Here is a 20516-nt window from a genome sequence, read left to right as displayed (position 1 = left end):
CACTGCACTGTTCAGCCACGTCTCCTGGTGGTACTTCCTTGGATTTTATGTGTTTCTTAACCAATAGCATAACCCCTCCTCCCTTCCTATTCTGTCTATCCTTCTTGTACACATTGTACTTCCCAAGTTCTAGTTCTGCATTCCTTATATCTGTGTGACACTACGTCTCTGTTATCCCAACAATATCTATCTGCCTTTGAAGTTTTGACCAACACTTTAAATTCATCAAATTTATTTACCAAACTCCTAGAATTGGTGTACACACAAGTGTACGTGCACCTGTTTCTATTCTTAGCTACCGTTACACAGCTCCTGTATTTACATCTTCCGGCAGTCTCTGGAATCCCTTGCACCTTGTTTTCCAGGCTGCTGCTCATTTCAATAGAAGCAGTGCAAGAATCACTTTCACCTCTGCCAGCGGTTACTGTTAATCTATTAGTCTGTGTACCCCCCCCCCCCCCCAAGCTAGCAGTTTCCCAACCCACCACTGTGCCTCGATAGTATCAGCAAATATTCTTGCACCCTTTCTATTTAGGTGTATCCCATCCCCGTAGAAGCAGTCTCTTCTGTTAACAAGCAAAGACCAGGCCGAGAAAAATTCTACTCTTTGAGCCTTGTACAATGTCTCCAGGGCTGAATTGATCAACAAGGCTCTCTTCATATACTGCCACCTATCGTGTTTCTGGGCAGAATTGCAGACACTTTCAAATTCAACCCTAACTCACAGCATTATTTCAACATTGACCTGTACTTTTTAAGTAATTCTGGTGGTCTCCTTCTCTTAATATAATTAGTGGCAACGTGTACAACAATATCACCTTTTGTGCCCTTAAAAGATGATATCTGCTCTACAACTTCATCGACCTTTGCCCCTGTCAGACATACCCTGGTCCTGTTCCACCTATCCTTTTTGCACAATGTTTCCCGTTTCCCTGACAATAGAGTAACCAACAACAACTAGTTAGCATTAGCATTAGCATTAGTAGAGGCATTTGATGCAAGAAAGCAAGCTTATGCAGCATCAGCCAAAAAAAAAAAAAAAAAAAAAAAAAAAAAGTAACATAAATAAATAAAAATAACCACTTCCACTTCACCCCTCTGTTCGTTCGAAATACCTGTCCAGCTGAGCCTTAAACTTATTTAGGCTATCAACTTCCACGACAGGGGATGGAAGTCTGTTCCACCCACCAACCACCCGCTGGCTAAAGGCAAATTTCCGCACATCTATCCTACATCTGTCTTTCCTCAATTTGAATTTATGCCCTCTCAGGTGATTTTTCTGAGCTAGAGGAAGAATCCCATCAGCATTGAGCATGCTCAAACCATTCAAGGCTTTGTACACCTCTATCAGATCACCTCTATCAGATCACCCCGCTGGTGCCTAGTTTCCAGACACTGTAATTTGCAAAACTTAAGCCTTTCTTCGTAAGAGAACCCCTTTGTCCCATTCACCAATCTAGTTGCCCTTCTCTGTACTCGTTCCAGCAGCTCTACATCCTTCCTGAAATGAGGCCTCCAGGCCTGTATACAGTACTCTAGGTGTGGCCTGACCATTGCCTTATACAAGGGAATAATCACCTCCTTATCCCTGCTAGAAAAATTCCTATATATCATTGACAATACACCATGAGCTACTCTCGCAGCTCGTCTGCACTGCTCAGAGAACTTCATATCTGCCTGCACCACCACCCCCAGGTCCCTTTCATTCTCTACCACTGTCAGTGTAGTACCACAGAGTTGATACGTTGCTCTGGGGTTGCTGTTTCCCATATGTAGTACTTTACATTTGTCAATGTTAAACTTCATTTGCCACCTCGAAGCCCATCTGCTCAACCTTTCCAAATCCTGTTGCAGCAGCATAGTGTCAGTAGTGTCCTTGACAACCCTGCCAACCTTCGTATCGTCTGCAAACTTGGACATTAAGCCTGATATACCATCATCAATATCATTTATAAATACAGAAAACAATAAAGGCCCCAATACTGAACCCTGAGGGACTCCACTAATAACATTAGTCCACGATGAGCAGTGTCCATTGATTACCACTCTCTGTCTTCTCCCCCTCAACCACCCCTTTATCCATAGCAGCAACTTGCCTCCAATGCCACACTGCTCCAATTTGTGCAGCAGTCTTCCATGTGCAACAGTATCAAAAGCCTTTCTAAGATCCAAGTATATAATATCAAAGTTATTCCCTGCATCCAGTTCTTGTGTGACTGCATCATAGTATCCAATCAAATTGGTCAGGCAAGACTTCCCCTTAACAAAACCATGCTGTGTCCTAGCTATAACTGAAGTCTTGTCTAGATGATCCTGCAGTGCTTCTTTCACCAGTGCCTCCATTAATTTTCCGGGAACAGAAGTTAAACTCACAGGTCTATAATTACTTGTGTCAGCCTTTGATCCCCCTTTGTGAATTGGGGTCACATTTGCACATCTCCAGTCAATGGGTACCTCCCCTGAGTCCAAGGAAGCTCTCATAATTATGGCTAAGGGTTTGCTTACCTCCTTTGCTGCCTCCTTTAATATAACTGGATAGATCCCATCCACCCCAGGTGCCTTTCTTGTGTTTATCTTCAACAATTTCTCCTCCACTTTGCTCTCAGTTATTACAAGATTCTCTAGCTTACTGCTAGAGTTGAATACACCTCTGGCATTCCCCTCGCTGAATAACTCCTCGTGTGTGAATGTCGATGCAAAATATTCATTTAGTTTGTTAGCTACCCGAGCAGGGTCATCAACAGTTGACCCATCGATCTCAAGTGGACCAATCTGATTCATCCCCTTCCTTCTAGAGTTTACATAAGTAAAGAACTCTTTGCTGTTTTTCTTCGCATCCCTTGACAAGGATCTCTCGTAATCTGCCTTCGCCTGCCTAGTTCCTTTGGGACCAGCGCATTCTGCCTTGGGGAGTTGCCACTGTGTTGCGTGATGTTCAAGTGCAAGCTCTGGCATTGATGTGGGCAGCTGAGAGCTTGATGGGCTCCTCAATTTAAATCCTTCAAGAGCATCTACCCTGTTCATCAAGCTATCTTATTGTCTTTATCTTCCCCTTCCTACTTTTACACCTCCTTTCTGTTCTTCTTGCACTCTTTTATCAGTGCTTCTGCGTATAAATCAAATAGTATGGGGGACATGGAACATTCTTGTCTTACACCCCTACCAATGGGAAATCACGGAATATTTTCAAGAAAATAGAACAGGGGAACCATTCCAAAAAATTCTCGATTCAGCTAATAATATGGCTAGTATCATTGGCATTGCCACTTCGTTTCCAGAAGTAAGCACTGTAAGGAAAAGATTGAAAAGAGGAATTTCGATTATGAAGATAGAGCTGAATGCAATCCTGAAGCTATTCAGGATCTGCAACAAAATTTCAAAATTAATTTTTTCTTTCAAATTATAGACACAGTCATTTTCTCGTTAACTGAAAGGTTTAGAAATATGAAAGAACATGTAGAAATATTTCAAATATTTTATAATATTTCTGAATTTAAAAAAAATGGTAATATAATGATTTCTTAAATCTTTGTAAAGATTTATGCATAATAAATTAAGTGATATTGATCATAACGAGTCTGACATTGATGGTTTAGCATTATTCGAAGAACTTAGAGTACTTCAAATTTATATTAAAGACAATATTACTCCATTTAAAGTGTTACAATATATTTTTAAAAACAATTTTACAGATACTTTTTCAAATGTAGCAGTTTCATTAAAAATTTATGCAAATGAGGGGAACAAAGAGGTGCTCTTACCAAGAAAGGCTTAAGTTCTGCAAATTGCATCTTCTGGAGACTAGGTTCCTGCAAGGTTATCTGATTGAGGTGTATAAGGCCTTGAATGGTTTGAGCAGGCCCAATGTTGATGGGATTCTTCCTCTTGCTCAGATTACAAATCTGAGGGGGTATAGATTCAAACTGAGGAAAGACAGTCGTAGAATATATGTGCAGAAGTTTGCCTTTAGCCAGTGAGTGGTTGAATGTGGAATAAACTTTCATGTTGTTGTGGAAATTGATAGCTTAAATAAATTCAAGCAAGGACTGGACAAACTTTTGGAGCGGATGGGGAGGTGAGTGGGAAATGGATTCCCCCCCCTTTGCTTTCTTGCATCGTATACTATACACATCTACATTAGCCATACGGTGCAAGGAAGCCTGAGGCTTTTGCTGCACCAGACAAAACATTTTTTTTTCTAAATTACACTGAGAGAGAGAGAGAGAGAGAGAGAGAGAGAGAGAGAGAGAGAGAGAGAGAAAGCAGAAGGGAATCACCAAGAAAGAGAAGAATGATGATATCCAGCTCAGGACCCTGGGGGTGCCAAGCTCATACTCATCAGATGTGAGCCCCTGGGATTATGCCACTACTAATGCTAATGCCAATTTTTCTGACTTTAGACAAATTTTCTGACAATTTTTCCAGTTTCAGTTAGCTCAGGTGAACGGAGTTTTTCAAAATTAAAATTAATGAAAAATTATCTACGATCGACAATGTGTCAACAACAACAACAACTCTCTAATTTGGCAATAATTTAAATCGAAAGTGATCATTTGGAACAAATAAACATAAATGAAATAATAAATTTGCATCTCTTAAAGCAAGGAAACATAGATTTGTATAATTTTTGTAACATTATAATTTTCCTTTTATTTTATTATTGTGATAGATTACGATTATTGTGATTTAAAATTTAAAGTTTATTTCCAGAATTTCAGAATGATTTTGGTATTTTTGTTTGTTGTTTCATTATATTATATGTGAGATGTGTTGTAATTCTTTTCTTTTTCAATAAATTAATAATAATTTTTATGTCTTATTTTATTATTTATTCGAAATATTTTGGGGCTGCAAATTGGATTTCGCTTACTGGCGGCATATAGAGTCGCAGTGGCCCTGGAGTTTTAATTTGTTATATATTTGTAGTCCCGACAAATTGGGTACAAAGCAGAAAAGGTTTTCGTAGACTGTTGGCTTCAAACTGAAGGAGTTAAATTATGCCAATGAACATGGAAATGGCAGCTGAAAGACATTTTGGTCCTCTTGCAACCAAGAAAATTGTACCTTTACTTGTTACTTTGTATTTCAAATATAAAATAAAATATTTTTCCAAAATTCTCTTTCTAAAATCTAAGTGCATCCAGGAAATATGTTATGTATAAACACACAACTTCATAATACACTTATGTAAATTCTGACATGTGTTGAAGGGAACTCTAACATGCAAGCATAAATTATTTGAAAGATGATACTTTGCTGTATAGGTTGCACAGATGAAAAAAAAAATTATTATAAGAAGCCATTTCAACCTATTTCCACCAGCTTGCAGTTAAGCATGAAAATATGGATTATGAAATGTGAAAAATATAAATAACATTTGGAATTTGAACTAGTAGGCTTTCTGAGTTATCTTTATTAATATTCATTTTTTCATATTTTTACATTTTTATTTTTTTACCTTTGTTAATCAAAATTTCCAAGCACAACTAGATGTTAAATAAATTTTATTTTCATCTTCATATTCCAAGTAAAGAAATGCCAGTTATATAAATGAATATTTCTGATATTAATAATGTAACCTAGAGAGTCAACACACCAGGGAATGCGTTTATACCAGAGAATTCAACTTACCACTGAATATAAATTGAGAATCAGGACTGAAAGAAGCCTCAAGGGGTATTCCTTTATTATTCATGTGCCCCTAAATTAAAAAAAAAATAAAAAAGAAAAATTATAAACACAAATAAATACTTCAGCACACTTTGTCCTAAAAGAAATATGCAAAAAATATAAAATTTTGATAACTGGTTAAAAATCTTTTGTTCCTGTCACTTTTGATGACCACCATATTTGTCTAAATTAGCATTTCTTAAACTATGATCCAAAGATTCCTTTAAGTTTGTAAAGATACTTCAGGGGATCTGTGAATAATGTCCAAAATTTGGTATAAATATTTAAAAACTGAAAAAAATTTTGAGCATACAGTAAGACCCCCGTATCTGTGGGGGATACGTTCCAAGATCTACCATGGATGGCTCAAACCGCAGATATAAGCGAACACTTGCCGACCCCATATATAACATGATTTTCTTGTACATACATACGTATAATAAAGTTTAATTGATAAATTAAATACACAGTAAGACATTACCGACAATTAGATAAGTTATAGGATTTCTTAAAGTACCGATATGATTGGACCCAAGTTTTCGAATAGCAAAGATTACCAACATTAAATACGGTCATAATAAAGTACAGCAGACTCTCGATTTACTGGGATTGGATTAACGGGGACACTTCAAGGCTCCAAATTAAAAAAAAAAATTAACCAGAAATCATAAAATTCAAGTAATAACTAGAATAGGTATAAACATTTATTTTGCAAGTCGTAAATAAGCGACAAGAACCAGCATTATAAGCCATCATTGGGAGATTAGTGTACCTATTATCTTGCAACCCCCGCTGTCATCACACCTACCGCTCAAAAAAAAAAAACAAACAAACAAATGTTTAGTTTGTTTTAGTCCATCGCGTCGATTGTTGTGTTCTGTCACACTGCAAAAGGACAAATTTCATTTTGGTATTTATGTCAGGGATGTTGGAATTTTTTTTTTTTTTATAGTAACTATTTATTTATTTATTTTTTGTTTAGAAATCTTGAAAATGATGGGGAAATGCAAGAGTTGTGCTTTCAAATTAAACAAAAACCTGAAATTATTCAAAAGTTTGAAAACAGTGCATCCGTTAAATCTCTAAAAAACCATTATAATGTTGGTGACCAAACCATATGCAACACTGTAAAAAATATGCTTTAGCCACTGATGTTGCAATGTTGATTTCAGCCGTGAAGAAAGCTTTCACTTGGGCCTTCAGTTATGCTTCAGCAATGATATCACTATCGATGGAAAAATGGATGCAGCCACGTATTTTTTCAAATTAAGAACTAGATAAAAGTCTGATGGTGCTAGATCTGAGGAATATGGAGTATGGTCGAAGATTTCAAAGCCTTATTGATGAAGTGCAGCCAAGGCAATGACAGACTTGTGAGCAGGAACATTGTCCTGGTGGAACAACAATTCTTTGCTGAGTTTTCCTTTAGCATTGTCTTTGATGTTTTCAAGAAAATGCTTCACAAGGTCTGTGTAATATGCCCCGTGACTGTCTGGCCATTCTGAAGGTAATCACTAGCAACACTCTGTCAGCATCCTAAAACAACAATTTCCCTACCTTGCCATTAGAAGGAATCAGCTTTGCACACTTTGGAGGGGAGAAGGGGGAGACTGGGGAGACTCAAATTGATGGATTCTTGTCTCATCCATGGTCACAAACCTTGCAAGGAAGTTTGCTCGATCTGCTTGAAAATGATGAAAATGTTCATTTGACTTGAAAACTCTTGTGCATTTCTAACCTGGCTTCAAACTTTGGGGCCCATCAGCTGACACCTTCTTCAGGGCAAAAACTTCTGTTATTATTAGCATTAGCATTACTGAAGGCACATGATGCAAGAAAGCAAGCTCATATATATGGCATCAGCCAAAAAAAAAAAAATCTCCTCATTTCACCCATCCACTCGCTCCAAATGTTTGTCTAGTTCTGCCTTGAATCTATTTAAGCTATCAACTTCTACAACAACAGATGGAAGATTGTTCCAGCAATCAACCACCTGCTGGCTAAGCGCAAACTTCCACACATCTATCCAACAACTGTCTTTCCTCAATTTGATTTTTTAATGACCAGGTTTTGGTGCATTATAGCCTTAGTTGCTAATGCGCCAATAAAACCCAACAACAAACAAACAAACATCCTCAATTTGAATTTATGCCCTCTCAGGCGATTATTCTGAGCAAGAGGAAGAATCCCATCGGCATTGAGCATGCTCAAACCATTCAAGACTTTATACACCTCAATCAGATCACCTCGCAGTTGCCTAGTCTCCAGACGCTGTAATTAGCAAAACTTAAGCCTTTCTTCGTAAGAGCAACTCTTTGTTCCATTCACTAATCTTGTTGCCCTTCTCTATACTCATTCCAACAGCTCTACATTCTTCTTAAAATGAGGCCTCCAGACCTGTATACAGTACTCAAGGTGTGGCCTGACCATTGCCTTATACAAGGGGATAACCACCTCCTTATCCCTGCTAAAAAAATTCTTGTATATCAATGACAAGATACCATGAGCTACTCTTGCAGACCATCTGCACTGCTCAGAAAACTTCATATTTGCCTGCACAATTACCCCCAGGTCCTTTTCATTCTCTATCACTGTCAGGCACACACAACGGCCAGATACTTTCAGACTATATAGCCACCTCACCCTTTCAAGTGCTAAACCAACCAAATAACCTCCCAACTTTTAGCAGTACCATGTGGGAGAGTGACATTGATATCACTCTTGCCACCAATTCAATAGCTTATAAAATCACAGACTGGTGTGTCCAGCCAGCCTGGACCACATCAGATCACAGAGCCATTTCCTTCAAACTAAACAGGCAATTACAAACAACCCAACACTCTCTGTTGGATATCAACAGGTATAACCTTAAAAAGGCAAACTGGCAGATTTTTGCAGAACATACAGCAGCTGAGCTGCAAAAACAGGAAAATGAGTGGTCTAGATCAGGCAACTGTAGCCCGGACGAGCAAGCACTGACTACGACAAACATTTTAAAAAAAACAGCAACCCTGTCTATCCCACGGAAAAAACCGAGGAAGCAGACAGTTCCCTGGTGGTGCCCCGAACTGACTATACTCAGAAGTAGGGTACACCAGGCACGGAGACATTTTCAAAGAGCCAGAACATCTTGGTCACAAAATGAGGTGGATGCACTGAGAGAGAGTCTTATAAAACTCTCAGGAATCAGTATACAGCCCTCATAAGAGATAAGAAAAAGGAATGCTGGAAGCACTTAGTGGGAACTACTGGAAACAATAACCCTTGGGGAGTTGTCTACAGAATAGTGACCAACAAGCTGCCAAGAAGAGATGTCTTAGAAACTACTGTCAAACCAGATGGAACCCCAACCCTGTGTTGGGTGGATTCTGTAAATAACATCCTAGACAGTATCATTCAGACTGAAACTGGAAATCATTCCCCCACAGCTCGACATTATAAAAGAAAACACTGATTATGACAATGCCAATATTGAACCTCTGTTCACTATACAAGACTTAGAAATAGCACTATCTAAAACCAAAAACAATAAATGCCCAGGTTTTGACCTCTTAGAGGTTGAGATTATCAAAAAATTAGCAGAAATAGCACCAGATAAATTAATAGCACTATATAATAACTGTATGACAGAAGGTATATTCCCAAAAATATGGAAACAAGCTGTGTTAAGGTTAATCCTGAAAAACCCTGAAAAACTCCCTACTGATCCCAAATCATATAGACCAATAGCCCCACTCCCTGTACTAGGGAAAATATACGAAAGATTAATATACAGCAGATTAGTTCAATATTACACAGAAGCAGGCTTGCATTCCAACAATCAGTATGGTTTTAAGCAGGGCAATTCTACGGAGGATGCCATGCACCACCTACTGACAACAGTTAAAAACACAGAGGAGAAATATATGCTGGCAATCTCCATTGACTTTGCTGGGGCATTTGACTCACTGTGGTGGCCTAGTGTCCTTAGGAGACTTTGCCAGGCAAATGCCCCACAAAACCTCTATAAGGTAATAAACAGCTACCTTACAGACAGAAGTGTCTCAGTACGCACAAGGTTCCAGGAATTGACACGCCCTGTGAATAAAGGCTGCCCGCAGGGATCAATCCTTGGCCCTTTCTTTTGGAACATTGTTCTGGATGAATTTCTGGCCTTGGATCTGGGCCCCGTGGAAAGCCTGGCCTTTGCAGATGACATGATTTTCCTTGTAAAAGGCAACTCACGAGTGGTTGTAGAGCAAAGATCAAATGCCGCTCTCTTGCAGCTGCAGGAGTGGGCACAAATGCACATGCTCAAAATATCGCCTGAAAAAACCAAACAAATACTTCTAAAAGGTAATTTGGATATGAGAAGACGTCCACAAATCAAAATTAACACAATTACTATAAAAATGGTAACAGAACTAAAATATCTTGGAGTGGTCTTTGATTCAAAATTAACTTTTTACCCCCATTTGATCTACTTGGCGAAGAAAGTGAGAAATTATGCAGGTATGATTGCCAGGATCAGTCGAGCAGACTGGGGACTCAAAAGAAAGACCTTGGCAATCATATACCGTGCAATGTTCCTGCCTGTTATCACCTATGGAGCCGGTGCGTGGTTCATCCGCTCCGCCATAGTAAGAAATAGGAATAAATTAGAATCGATACAAAGGACAATACTACTCACTATTACCAGAGCATGTCGCACAGTAAGCACACCTGCACTACAGTTGCTGGCCGGAACTCTCCCACTTTACCTGGAAGTAGCCAAAAGAGGCTTATATTATAGATTTAAAAAGGGCATACCCACAGAATTTCTGGGGATAGCCCTTGATACAACCAATACCTTCAATAATGAAAGAAAAAGAATAGCCACAAAGCTCCACGAGCTATGGCAAACAAAGTGGGAGCAGGAAACCAGAGGTCTGGTCACCAAACGGTTTCTGCCACTGGTGTCAATGGTTAGCCCAAAGCCACCTAAGTGGTATGCCCCTGGACTTTTTACAACATTTATATTGACAGGGCACGGCTCCCTAAAGGCAAAACTAACCTCCTTAGGCCTGACCGATGACCCAAACTGCACCTGTGGCGAAAGTGAAGACTGGGCACACATTCTCTATGAATGTATAATATATGACATCCCCAGAACAGAACTAATAGCACAGATTGGTCCCCTTCCCAGGGGAGAAGAACATCTCTTCATCATAGAAGAGCAAAATTATAAAGCTTTTACATCTTTCACACAGAAAGTTTTCGAAATGCGCAGAGCAATTTCAGCCCCCCAGCAATTAAACAATAATCAATAGTAAAATTGCCCAAGTTTCCCACCACGCCCAGATGATGACTTAAAAACTGTTAGGATAGCAGTATTCTGCACCTGACAGAAACCTGACATAACAAAACTCCCCATGACTACCATGCCATGTGTAGGAACCTGGGGCCCCAAACCAATGTAGGGGAGGGGGATGGGAATGCATGCAGAGAAAGTGAATGGGAGTGAGCAGAAGAGCAAATGTAATTGGCCGAAAGAATACAAAGTTAAAAATAACTTACATTACTTTATATATACTGTACCAACAAACATTTACAAACCACATAAACACTATCACTGCATTCTCCCCTGGCCTGCAAAAAAAAAAAAAAAAAAACCTTGCAGCTAGGCCTGCACCACAACTGAAGAATAACAGTAAGTTGCGGTGCCCAGAGAGTGCAGTGCAGAAAGAAAGAGTCGAATAAATGAGATGAGAGCTAGAAGAATGAATAAAAGTGCAAGCGTGAGAGAAAAGAACACAAACCACAAATGCTAAGTTAAGTACACACTAACCCTGGTTTTAATTAGTATTTAAATTTACGCTACCCATCATTGCATCCCCTCCTGGTGTGTGAGAAAAAGATGAATGAGTTGAGTGAAATAAAAAAAAAAAAATAATAATAATAATAAATAAAAAAAAAAATATATATATATATATATAAAAATTATAAAATAAGAAAAAAGTATAAAAAAAATAAATAAATAATAAAAAAAAAATTATAAAATAAGAAAAAAGTATAAAATAAAAATAAAAAAATAATAATAAATAAATAAATAAATAAATAAAAAAATAAAAAAAAAAAAGAATGCAAGTAGAGTGAGAATGCACATTACGAATGAAGTAAATGTGTGTGTCTACCCCCCCTTCACCTGGTAGGCTCCCCACTGCCAGCTAACATATCCCACCCCCAGAGCGGGATGGGCAGCTGGACCTTCATACCGGATTCGACACTCCTTGGACAAGACACCGACGAAGACATTCTGCGGCTTTGCTGCCAACACGCCATTGGCGATCCGAACTGGGTACTCTAACCTGGTTCCCTTTAAAACCCCATCCCCAGGCAGGGAATGGAGGAGACGGATCTCTGTCTCCTCTCCTCCCTGCCTACCCCCCGTATTTCCCCATATCTCCCCTACATCGTCTCCACTGACCTCTTTGGGGATGCCTACTCTATCCGTCCCTATTCTTCTATCTGTTTCCTCCCCAGTCTTCAATCTCCCCCCCTCTCTCTCACTAAATCGACCAAGTACACTCCTTAACAATGCCGCCAAATTATAACCAACGTCTAAATTCTACCGGTTTTGTGCAAATCTCTAAGATATCTAACACTCAGCTTTTATATAGCGTTACATGTCTAAATTTAATAACATCAAAATTTTGCCCGACATATTTGGCCTTGAACACATCTCTTTAGTGTTCAACCCTAACCAGCGATTTCCTAATAGCAATCCCATTAAGCATTAATGTCAAATGCATAAACTTTTTATTTTATTTTATTTTTTTTTTAAATAGGCCCTAGCCACTGAAATCCCAGGAAACTAGGTGGCAGGACCTGCCAGAGCAAATTGTTGTGATACTGGATACACCCGGCTAGCCTCCACGTGGCAGGGTATGGGCAACGTCGGGCCCCACTAGGGGCCTGGCGGCCAATAAGCCGGATAAACAATGGGCACAACATATCACACTGCACAGACACGACCCACACATTTTCAAGTCTCTGGCTTGGCAGTGTACTGTCCTCGATACAGCGAAACACACGCGGAGATGGGAGAAATCCCAGGTGCCGTCTGACACGAACATACCTTATACCTTGTCAGTGTAGTACCACACAGTTGATACATTACTCTAGGGTTACTGCTTTGTCAATGTTACATTTAGCTCTGTCAATGTTAAACGTCAGTTGCCACCTCTCAGTCCATCTGCTCAACTTGCCTAGATCTGGTTGCACCAGCGTACTGTAACATTAGTGTCATTAACAACCCTGCCGACCTTCGTATTGTCCGCAAACTTTTTTTTTTTTTATGAAAACCCCAAACACAAGAGTTATTAGAACCTATAGTACTTAGTACCATGCTTGGGTTGGAGGGTGAGAAGACGAGAGAAGATATTTGTTCACATTAGATGTGAATTTCTGTACACTGTAATTTTCAGGAAATACGTATAAAGGAAGGTTGTTCCAGAAAACAGCAGTGAATAAATAAATGAGGAAGATGAAAAGGTGGTTCTGTGAGTTTGAAGTTGGGCAGTAAATGGATGTGGGATGGTGGCAGCACGTGCTCGGACTGTTTTGAAAGAGAGAGAGAATTATAGAATCCAATTCAGAAGAATGAGCCCATTGAATATGCCCCTGCAGAAAAGGCATGCAGCAGAACAGTACATCTATGAGACAGCGAGTGGAGAGAGACTGTTACAGATGAGTCATTAATTAACCTAATTGCCCTCTTCTGATTTGTTGTTATTTTGGTTTTTAGGAGCATTAGCAACTAAGGCCATATTGCTCCGGGGATATGCGGTGGTCATTCCCTGACCTTTCCGCATCCTCTGTATTTGGTGGTCATGGGCTCAAACCCCGGTCTAATCAAGAAGCATGTGCTATGCACTGCTGCTCCTGCCCACCTGGCTACGGAAGTGCCGCCCTCTTCTAAATGGAATCTAGAAACCTGAGAGAGGTTTTGGGGGCATCGCCCCAGTTGTGGGAATAATGCTCCATGGTAGGGCAGATTTGCAATTTGTACAGAATGAACAGCTGTCTGGAAGAAAAGTACGCTGAGAGTGAAAGCGAAAACCAAGTTTTTTAGATGCAGAGGAAGCAATATTTGTAATGTGCTTGTGTCAAGAGTGATTAGAAGTCAGAGTAATTCCCAAAAGAGATATATCAACTTGCCTAGAAATCGGAGTGTCATCAAAGATAAGAATAGCAGCAGAAGAATCCTTTTTGCAAGATATATGACAAGACTGAGTTTTAGAAGGACTGAAATCAACTAAGCTGTCTTTGCCCCACTAGAGAATTACCTGGAGATTGGCATTTAAGAAATTGGTAGCGGATATTCGAGAAGTTGAAGCTGATTGAGCAGGGCAAGGTTTCTCAAAATGGAAAGTGGAATGAAATGTGCTATCATCGGCAAAACTATGGACAGGATTTCCAGTCAATGGAAGAAGGTCATTAATATATAAGAGGGAAAGAGTGGGGGAAAGAACTGAACCTTGGGGTACACCAGCATTAGTGGAGACGTTAGAAGACAGAGAGTCATCTACCATCACCCCCCTCAGTGAGCAATCAGAGAGAAAACTGGATAACCAATTACAAAAAAACAGTTGGCAAACCATAAGATGGAAACTTGTTTAGAAGACCTTTATGCCAAACACGATCAAAAACCTTTGAGATGTCAGGAGTAACTACTTGTGTTTCACCGAACTTTTCCATTGAATTTGTCCATAAATGGGTAAAGAGTTACCAACAGGTTCTGTCCAGTGTACTAACTAGCGGCCCGCCTGGGGACGCCGTTTTAGAGCTATACCCTCGAAATGTAAGGAAGATTGGATCTTAATGATGTCCATCATAACCTCAAAAGTCATCAGTCATACTGCATGATGGAAGAGATAGGGAAGGGTTGACCAGAACTTAGCTCTGGAGACTAAACATGGGTTCCACCACTTCAAGCCTCCAATAAGCAAACGGTGGTATTGCACTAGTTGATGAGAGGTATTCTATGTGGTGTGGGCACCACACCTCAACCCCTGCTTACATTGGTTCAAACCTGGGTGGTAATCTATAATGCGCTTGTGCATGGGATTTTTCTCAGGATTACTAACAGTCCCATCATTGTGAAGGTACAATCAAAGAAGGTACAAACTTGAACATTAAGCCTAATATACCAACTTCAATATCACTAATAAATACAGAAAACAACAATGGACCCAACACTGGACCCTGGGGAACTCCACTAATAACATTGGTCCACGAAGAGCAGTGTCCATTGATTACCATTCTCTGTCTTCTCAACTAACCCTTTATCCATAGCAGCAATTTGCCTCCAATGCCACACTGATCCAATTTGTGCAACAGTTTTCCATGTGCAACAGTATCAAAAGCCTTTCTAAGATCCAAATATATGATATCAAAATTATTCTTTGCATCCATTTCCTTTGTGACCACATCATCGTATCCAATCAAATTGGTCAGACAAGACTTCCCCTTAACAAACCCATGCTGTGTCCGAGCTATAACTGAAGTCTTGTCTAGATGATCCTGCAGTGCTTCCTTAATGAGTGCCTCCATTAATTTCTCTGAAACAGAAGTTAAACTAACAGAACTGTAATGACCTGTGTCACCCTTTGATCCTCCTTTGTGAATTGGGGTCACATTTTTACATATCCAGTCCATGGGTACCTGAATCCAAGGAAGCTCTCATAATTATGGTTAAGGGTTTGCTTACTTCCTTTTCTGCCTCCTTTAATCTAAATGGATAGATCCCATTCACTCCAGTGCCTTTCTTATGCTTATTTTCATCAATTTCTATTCCACTTTGCTCTCAGTTACTACAAAATCAGGCGCCTCCGTAGCCAGGTGGGAAGGAGCAGTAGTGTGTAGCACACACTTCCTGATTAGACCGGGGTTCGAGCCCGTCACCACCAAATACGGAGGATGCGGAAAGGTCAGGGAATGACCACCGCATATCTCGGAGCAATATGGCCTTAGTTGCTAATGCTCCTAAAAAACCAATAACAAACAAACTACAAAATCACCTTGCTCACTGCCAAAGTTTAATTCACCTCTGGCATTCCCCTTCCTGAATAACTCCTCATGTGTGAATGTAGATGCAAAATATTCATTTACTTTGTTAGCTACCTGAGCAGGATCGTCAACAATTGAACCATTGATATCAAGTGGACCAATCGGATTCATCCGTTTCCTTCTAGACTTTACATAAGTGAATAACTTTGCTAAAGATTTCTTGTAATCTGCCTTTGCCTGCCTAACCTCCTTTGTGACTTGGTTACAGACCAGCTTATATCTCTCATAGCTTCCGTGTCACCTGTTAATTTCTACGTATCACATGCATTTTCCTTCTCCACTACATGTCTCATTAGTTCAACCATTTAGGCCTGAACCTCGAACAATATTTCTTAGTTGGTATGAAAAGCCTAATAGCTTCCAAGATTAATTCTTTGAATGTTTCCCATTTTGAATTTGCTGTTAGTAACATCATCAGTTGGTCCCACCATATAGAATTTAAATGCTGTCTCAGACCACCGTAGTCACCTTTACGAAAGCAAAAACCCTTCCCTTTACCCTTAATGGTAGTTGCCTCTTTGAGTAAATCCCACTTCAGCACACTGTGATCACTGCCACCTAGTGGTTCCTTTATCTGCAGATTCTTAATGCATGAAGAATCACTACTGATAATCAGATCAAGAGTATTACTCCCTCTAGTTGTCTCCTGAACATGCTGCTGTAGAAAACAATCATCCAATAAATCCACAAAACCTTTGCTAGTGTGTGAGTGACCAACCCCCAAACTCCAGTCAATATCTGGGAAGGCACCTGGGGTGGATGAAATCTATCCAGTTATATTAAAAGAGGCAGCAAAGGAAGTAAGCAAACCCTTAGCCATAATTATGAGAGCTTCCTTGGACTCAGGGAAAGTACCCATGGACTGGAGATGTGCAAATGTGACCACAATCCACAAAGGAGGTTCAAGGGGAGACACAAGTAATTACAGACCTGTTAGTTTAACTACTGTTCCAGGGAAATTAATGGAGGCACTGGTTAAAGAAGCATTGCAGGATCATCTAGACACGATTTCAGTTATAGCTCGGATGCAGCATGGGTTTGTTAAGGGGAAGTTTTGTCTAACCAATTTGATTGGATACGATGATGTGGTCACAAAAGAACTGGATGAGAAGAATAAATTTGATATCATATATTTGGATCTTAGAAAGACTTTTGATACTGTTCCACGTGAAAGACTGCTGCACAAATTGTAGCAGTGTGGCATTGGAGGCAAGTTGCTGCTATGGATAAAGGGATGGTTGAGTGGGGGAAGACAGAGAGTGGTAATCAATGGACACTGCTCTTCGTGGACTAATGTTATTAGTGTAGTTCCCCAGGGTTCAGTGTTGGGTCCATTGTTGTTTTCTGTATTCATCAATGATATTGATGATGGTATATCAGGCTTAATGTCGAAGTTTACAGATGATACAAAGGTCGGCAGAGTTGTTAATGACAGTACACGCTGCAACAGGATCTAGAAAAGTTAAGCAGATGGAATGAGAGGTGGCAACTGAATTTTAACATTGACAAATGTAAAGTACTGCATATGGGAAGGAATAACCTCAAAATAACATATCAACTCTGTGGTACTACACTGACAGTGGTAGAGAGTGAAGAGGACCTGGGGGTAATTGTGCAGGCAGATATGAAGTTTTCTGAGTAGTGCAGACAGTCTCCAAGAGTAGTTCATGATCTTGTCAATGATATACAGGAATTTTTCTAGCAGGAATAAGGAGGTGATTATCCCCTTGTATAAGGCAATGGTCAGGCCACACCTTGAGTACTGTATACAGGTCTGGAGGACCTCATTTTAAGAAGGATGTAGAGCTGTTGGAACAAGTACAGAGAAGGGCAACGAGATTAGTGAATCGAACAAAGGGTTGCGCTTATGAAGAAAGGCTTAAGTTTTGCAAATTGCAGTGTCTGGAGACTAGGCACCTGCGAGGTGATCTGATTGAGGTGTATAAAGCCCTGAATGGTTTGAGCATGCTCAATGCTGATTGGATTCTTTCTCTTGCTCAGAATAATTGCCTGAGAGGGCATAAATTCAAATTGAGGAAAGACAGTTGCAGGAAAGATGTGCAGAAGTTTGCCTTTAGCCAGTGGGTGGTTGATTGCTGGAACAAACTTCCATTTGTTGTTGTGGAAGTTGATAGCTTAAACAGATTCAAGGCAGAACTATACAAACATTTGGAGTGAGTGGATGGGTAAAATGTGAAGGGGCTGTGTGTTATTTATTTTTTTTTTTGGCTGATGCTATATAAGCTTGCTTTCTTGCATCATGTGCTAATGCTAATGCTAAATGAATAAATACCTCACACTGACATTTTCAGACAAGACCCTTAATGGTGAGGAAAAACTGTGCAAATGAGACCAAGAAGAATGAAATTAGTAATATTAAAATTAGAGAAAAGTGTTTATTAGAAAAACCTCCAAGCTTGAAAGCAAGTAAGGCTCCTGGTGTTAGCATTATAATTATTATTAGCCATATAGTGCATGGAAGCCATAGGCTTTTGTGGAACCTGAAAAAAAAATAATAAAATAAATAAAGAATAAATAAAAAAATAATAAATAAATAAAATATCAAGTGCATGGCTAATGTTTGCTTAATTTTTTCTAAAATTTATATCACACGTCTGTCTTTAAGGACTAGTTGTTCCACTTTATCTGCAATCAATGGAAGGGTCTGTGGCTGGAAATGGGTCTTCATTCTCGTGGATCATTAAGTGCACACTGCTTCGCCCACACAAAAACTCTTTTCCAATTTTCCACAATCTCATATGATTGACAAAGCAGTGTTTTCTAATAGCAAAATGAATAACTACCACTGATAAGTCTGACTGCAGTAATAGGGATAATCATGGATGCAATGTTCAACAGTATAATATTGGATCAGTTAGACAGAAATAGCATTCTGAAGGAAACACAGCATGGTTTTTGTAGAGAAAATTGCATTTAACAACATGGTTAGCTATTCTAACAAGATCACTGATGAGCTAGATATAGCAAACAACTTTGACAGTCTTTATGTGGATTTTAGCTAAGCATTTTACTTAATTCTATATGAGAGGTTACATTATAAGCTGGAATACATGGGAATTTCAGGACTTTCATTTCCTTACATGGATCACAGGGAGGCTGCAGTGTTATAAGTATAGGGTTGCTTTCTGATTGGGCTAATATAAGAATTCGGGTGTCCCCAGGGTCAGTTCCCATGACCACTGGTGTTTTTATTTCTGTAAATGACATCAATAAAGGACACAGAACACGATGTCAAGACTGGGAGAGAGCAATTAATGATCAGCACTTCTTCAAGAAAACATAGATTTCAAGGATGTGGCAGCTGCATTTTAATGCAGAAAAACAAGTTATTTTGGGGTTGCAGAATAGCAACCCCAAAATAACTTACAACTTGGCAGCACAGATTTAAAAAATGTAGATGAAGAAAGGAATTTGGGTTTACAATATGGGCAAATAGGTCAGGTAGAGGCCGCCGTAGCCTAGTGGTCAGGCACGTGGGTGCATAAGTACACGTGCCTTGAGTGACTGGGGTTCAAGCCCAGTCACCCAGTCACTGACTACTCGGTCGTCCCGGAGTATAAATAGAAAATTTATTTATTTATTTAGAGAGGTGGTAAGGAAGGACTATGGTGTCCTCTTACTGATTTATAGAATATTTGCCTGTAGAAAGATCATAATCCCATAATGTAATTAGCAAGGGCAGTTCACACTTAATTATGAAGTTTACTGAAAGAGATAATAATAATACAAAAAAGAAAAGCATTACACTTTTTGTTTTGCATAGATTACAAGCATTAAAGGGCAAATAATATCCCATGGCATGTATGTGTGCGCACGCACACACACACACACACACACACACACACACACACACACACACACACACACACACACACACACACACACACACACAGAGAGAGAGAGAGAGAGAGAGAGAGAGAGAGAGAGAGAGAGAGTTGCAAAAATGAAACTCAGAAATTTTTATTATCACATGTGAAAAATTGATTGAATTTCAACACAGCCAATTTTTATCTTTCTCATCAAAAGTGCAAGCTAATTTTCTGTTCTCATATTGATTAAATTAATATGTTAACTATCTACTCACAAATATCTACCACAAGAAAATTAAAAGATTATTAATATTTTAAATGAGGATTACAAAAATTCTGTACAGTATCAATAAGAGTATCTCACTAAATTTTTTTCTTTTTTCTTGATTAATTAATAATGACATTCTGAACTTGTACAGAGACATACTTCAGACATACCCATTTCTATTTAAACCCCTTTAAATAGAAGGAAGGTCCCAGGAAGTTTGAATTAACCATGTTTTACTGTACTAATTTCTAAAAGAAAGATAAAAAAACCTACTCAGAATAATATTTACCATGAAAGTCTGTAAAGGATTTCCTTGAAAGGCATCACTAAGATGAATGATTTGTCCATTGGTTGATATAAGGATTGTTTTGCCATCAGGACTAAATTTAAGACCTGTCCAATCACAATCTTTATCTTGGGGAAGTCTGAAGGTGTTAAAAGGACCCTTTAAAAAATATATATACATAATCAGAAACACTAAATAAAAAAAATAATAATTTATACACTCTATCTCACTGGAAATCTGCTTAACATAAAGCAGATTCCCAGTGATATAGTAGTCTTTTTTTTTTTCTCTCCAAATACATTTCTTACATACAGTGTAACTCATGGTCTTTTCAAGAAGTTTGATCTTTAATTTATCTATTGACATTTCAATA

General features: G+C 39.1%; 1 protein-coding gene across 1 annotated transcript in view; it reads right to left on the bottom strand.

The window, feature by feature from the left end:
* Positions 1-20516, bottom strand: part of LOC150080632 (WD repeat-containing protein 82-like) — a 118319-nt gene that overhangs the window by 11915 nt on the left and 85888 nt on the right. The window contains exons 6-7 of the mRNA XM_090381174.1: positions 20147-20302; positions 5632-5701 (exon numbers count right to left, since the gene is read on the bottom strand). Coding sequence (XP_090237300.1) covers positions 5632-5701; positions 20147-20302 — 226 coding nt within the window. The remainder of the gene's footprint in view (positions 1-5631; positions 5702-20146; positions 20303-20516) is intronic.

The sequence above is a fragment of the Mastigoproctus giganteus genome, chromosome 9, assembly GCF_048544385.1.
Source record: "Mastigoproctus giganteus isolate SK-2022 chromosome 9, ASM4854438v1, whole genome shotgun sequence".
Classification (NCBI taxonomy): domain Eukaryota; kingdom Metazoa; phylum Arthropoda; class Arachnida; order Uropygi; family Thelyphonidae; genus Mastigoproctus; species Mastigoproctus giganteus.
Note: the sequence above shows the minus strand (reverse complement) of the source record. Positions and strands in the feature narration are given on the sequence as shown.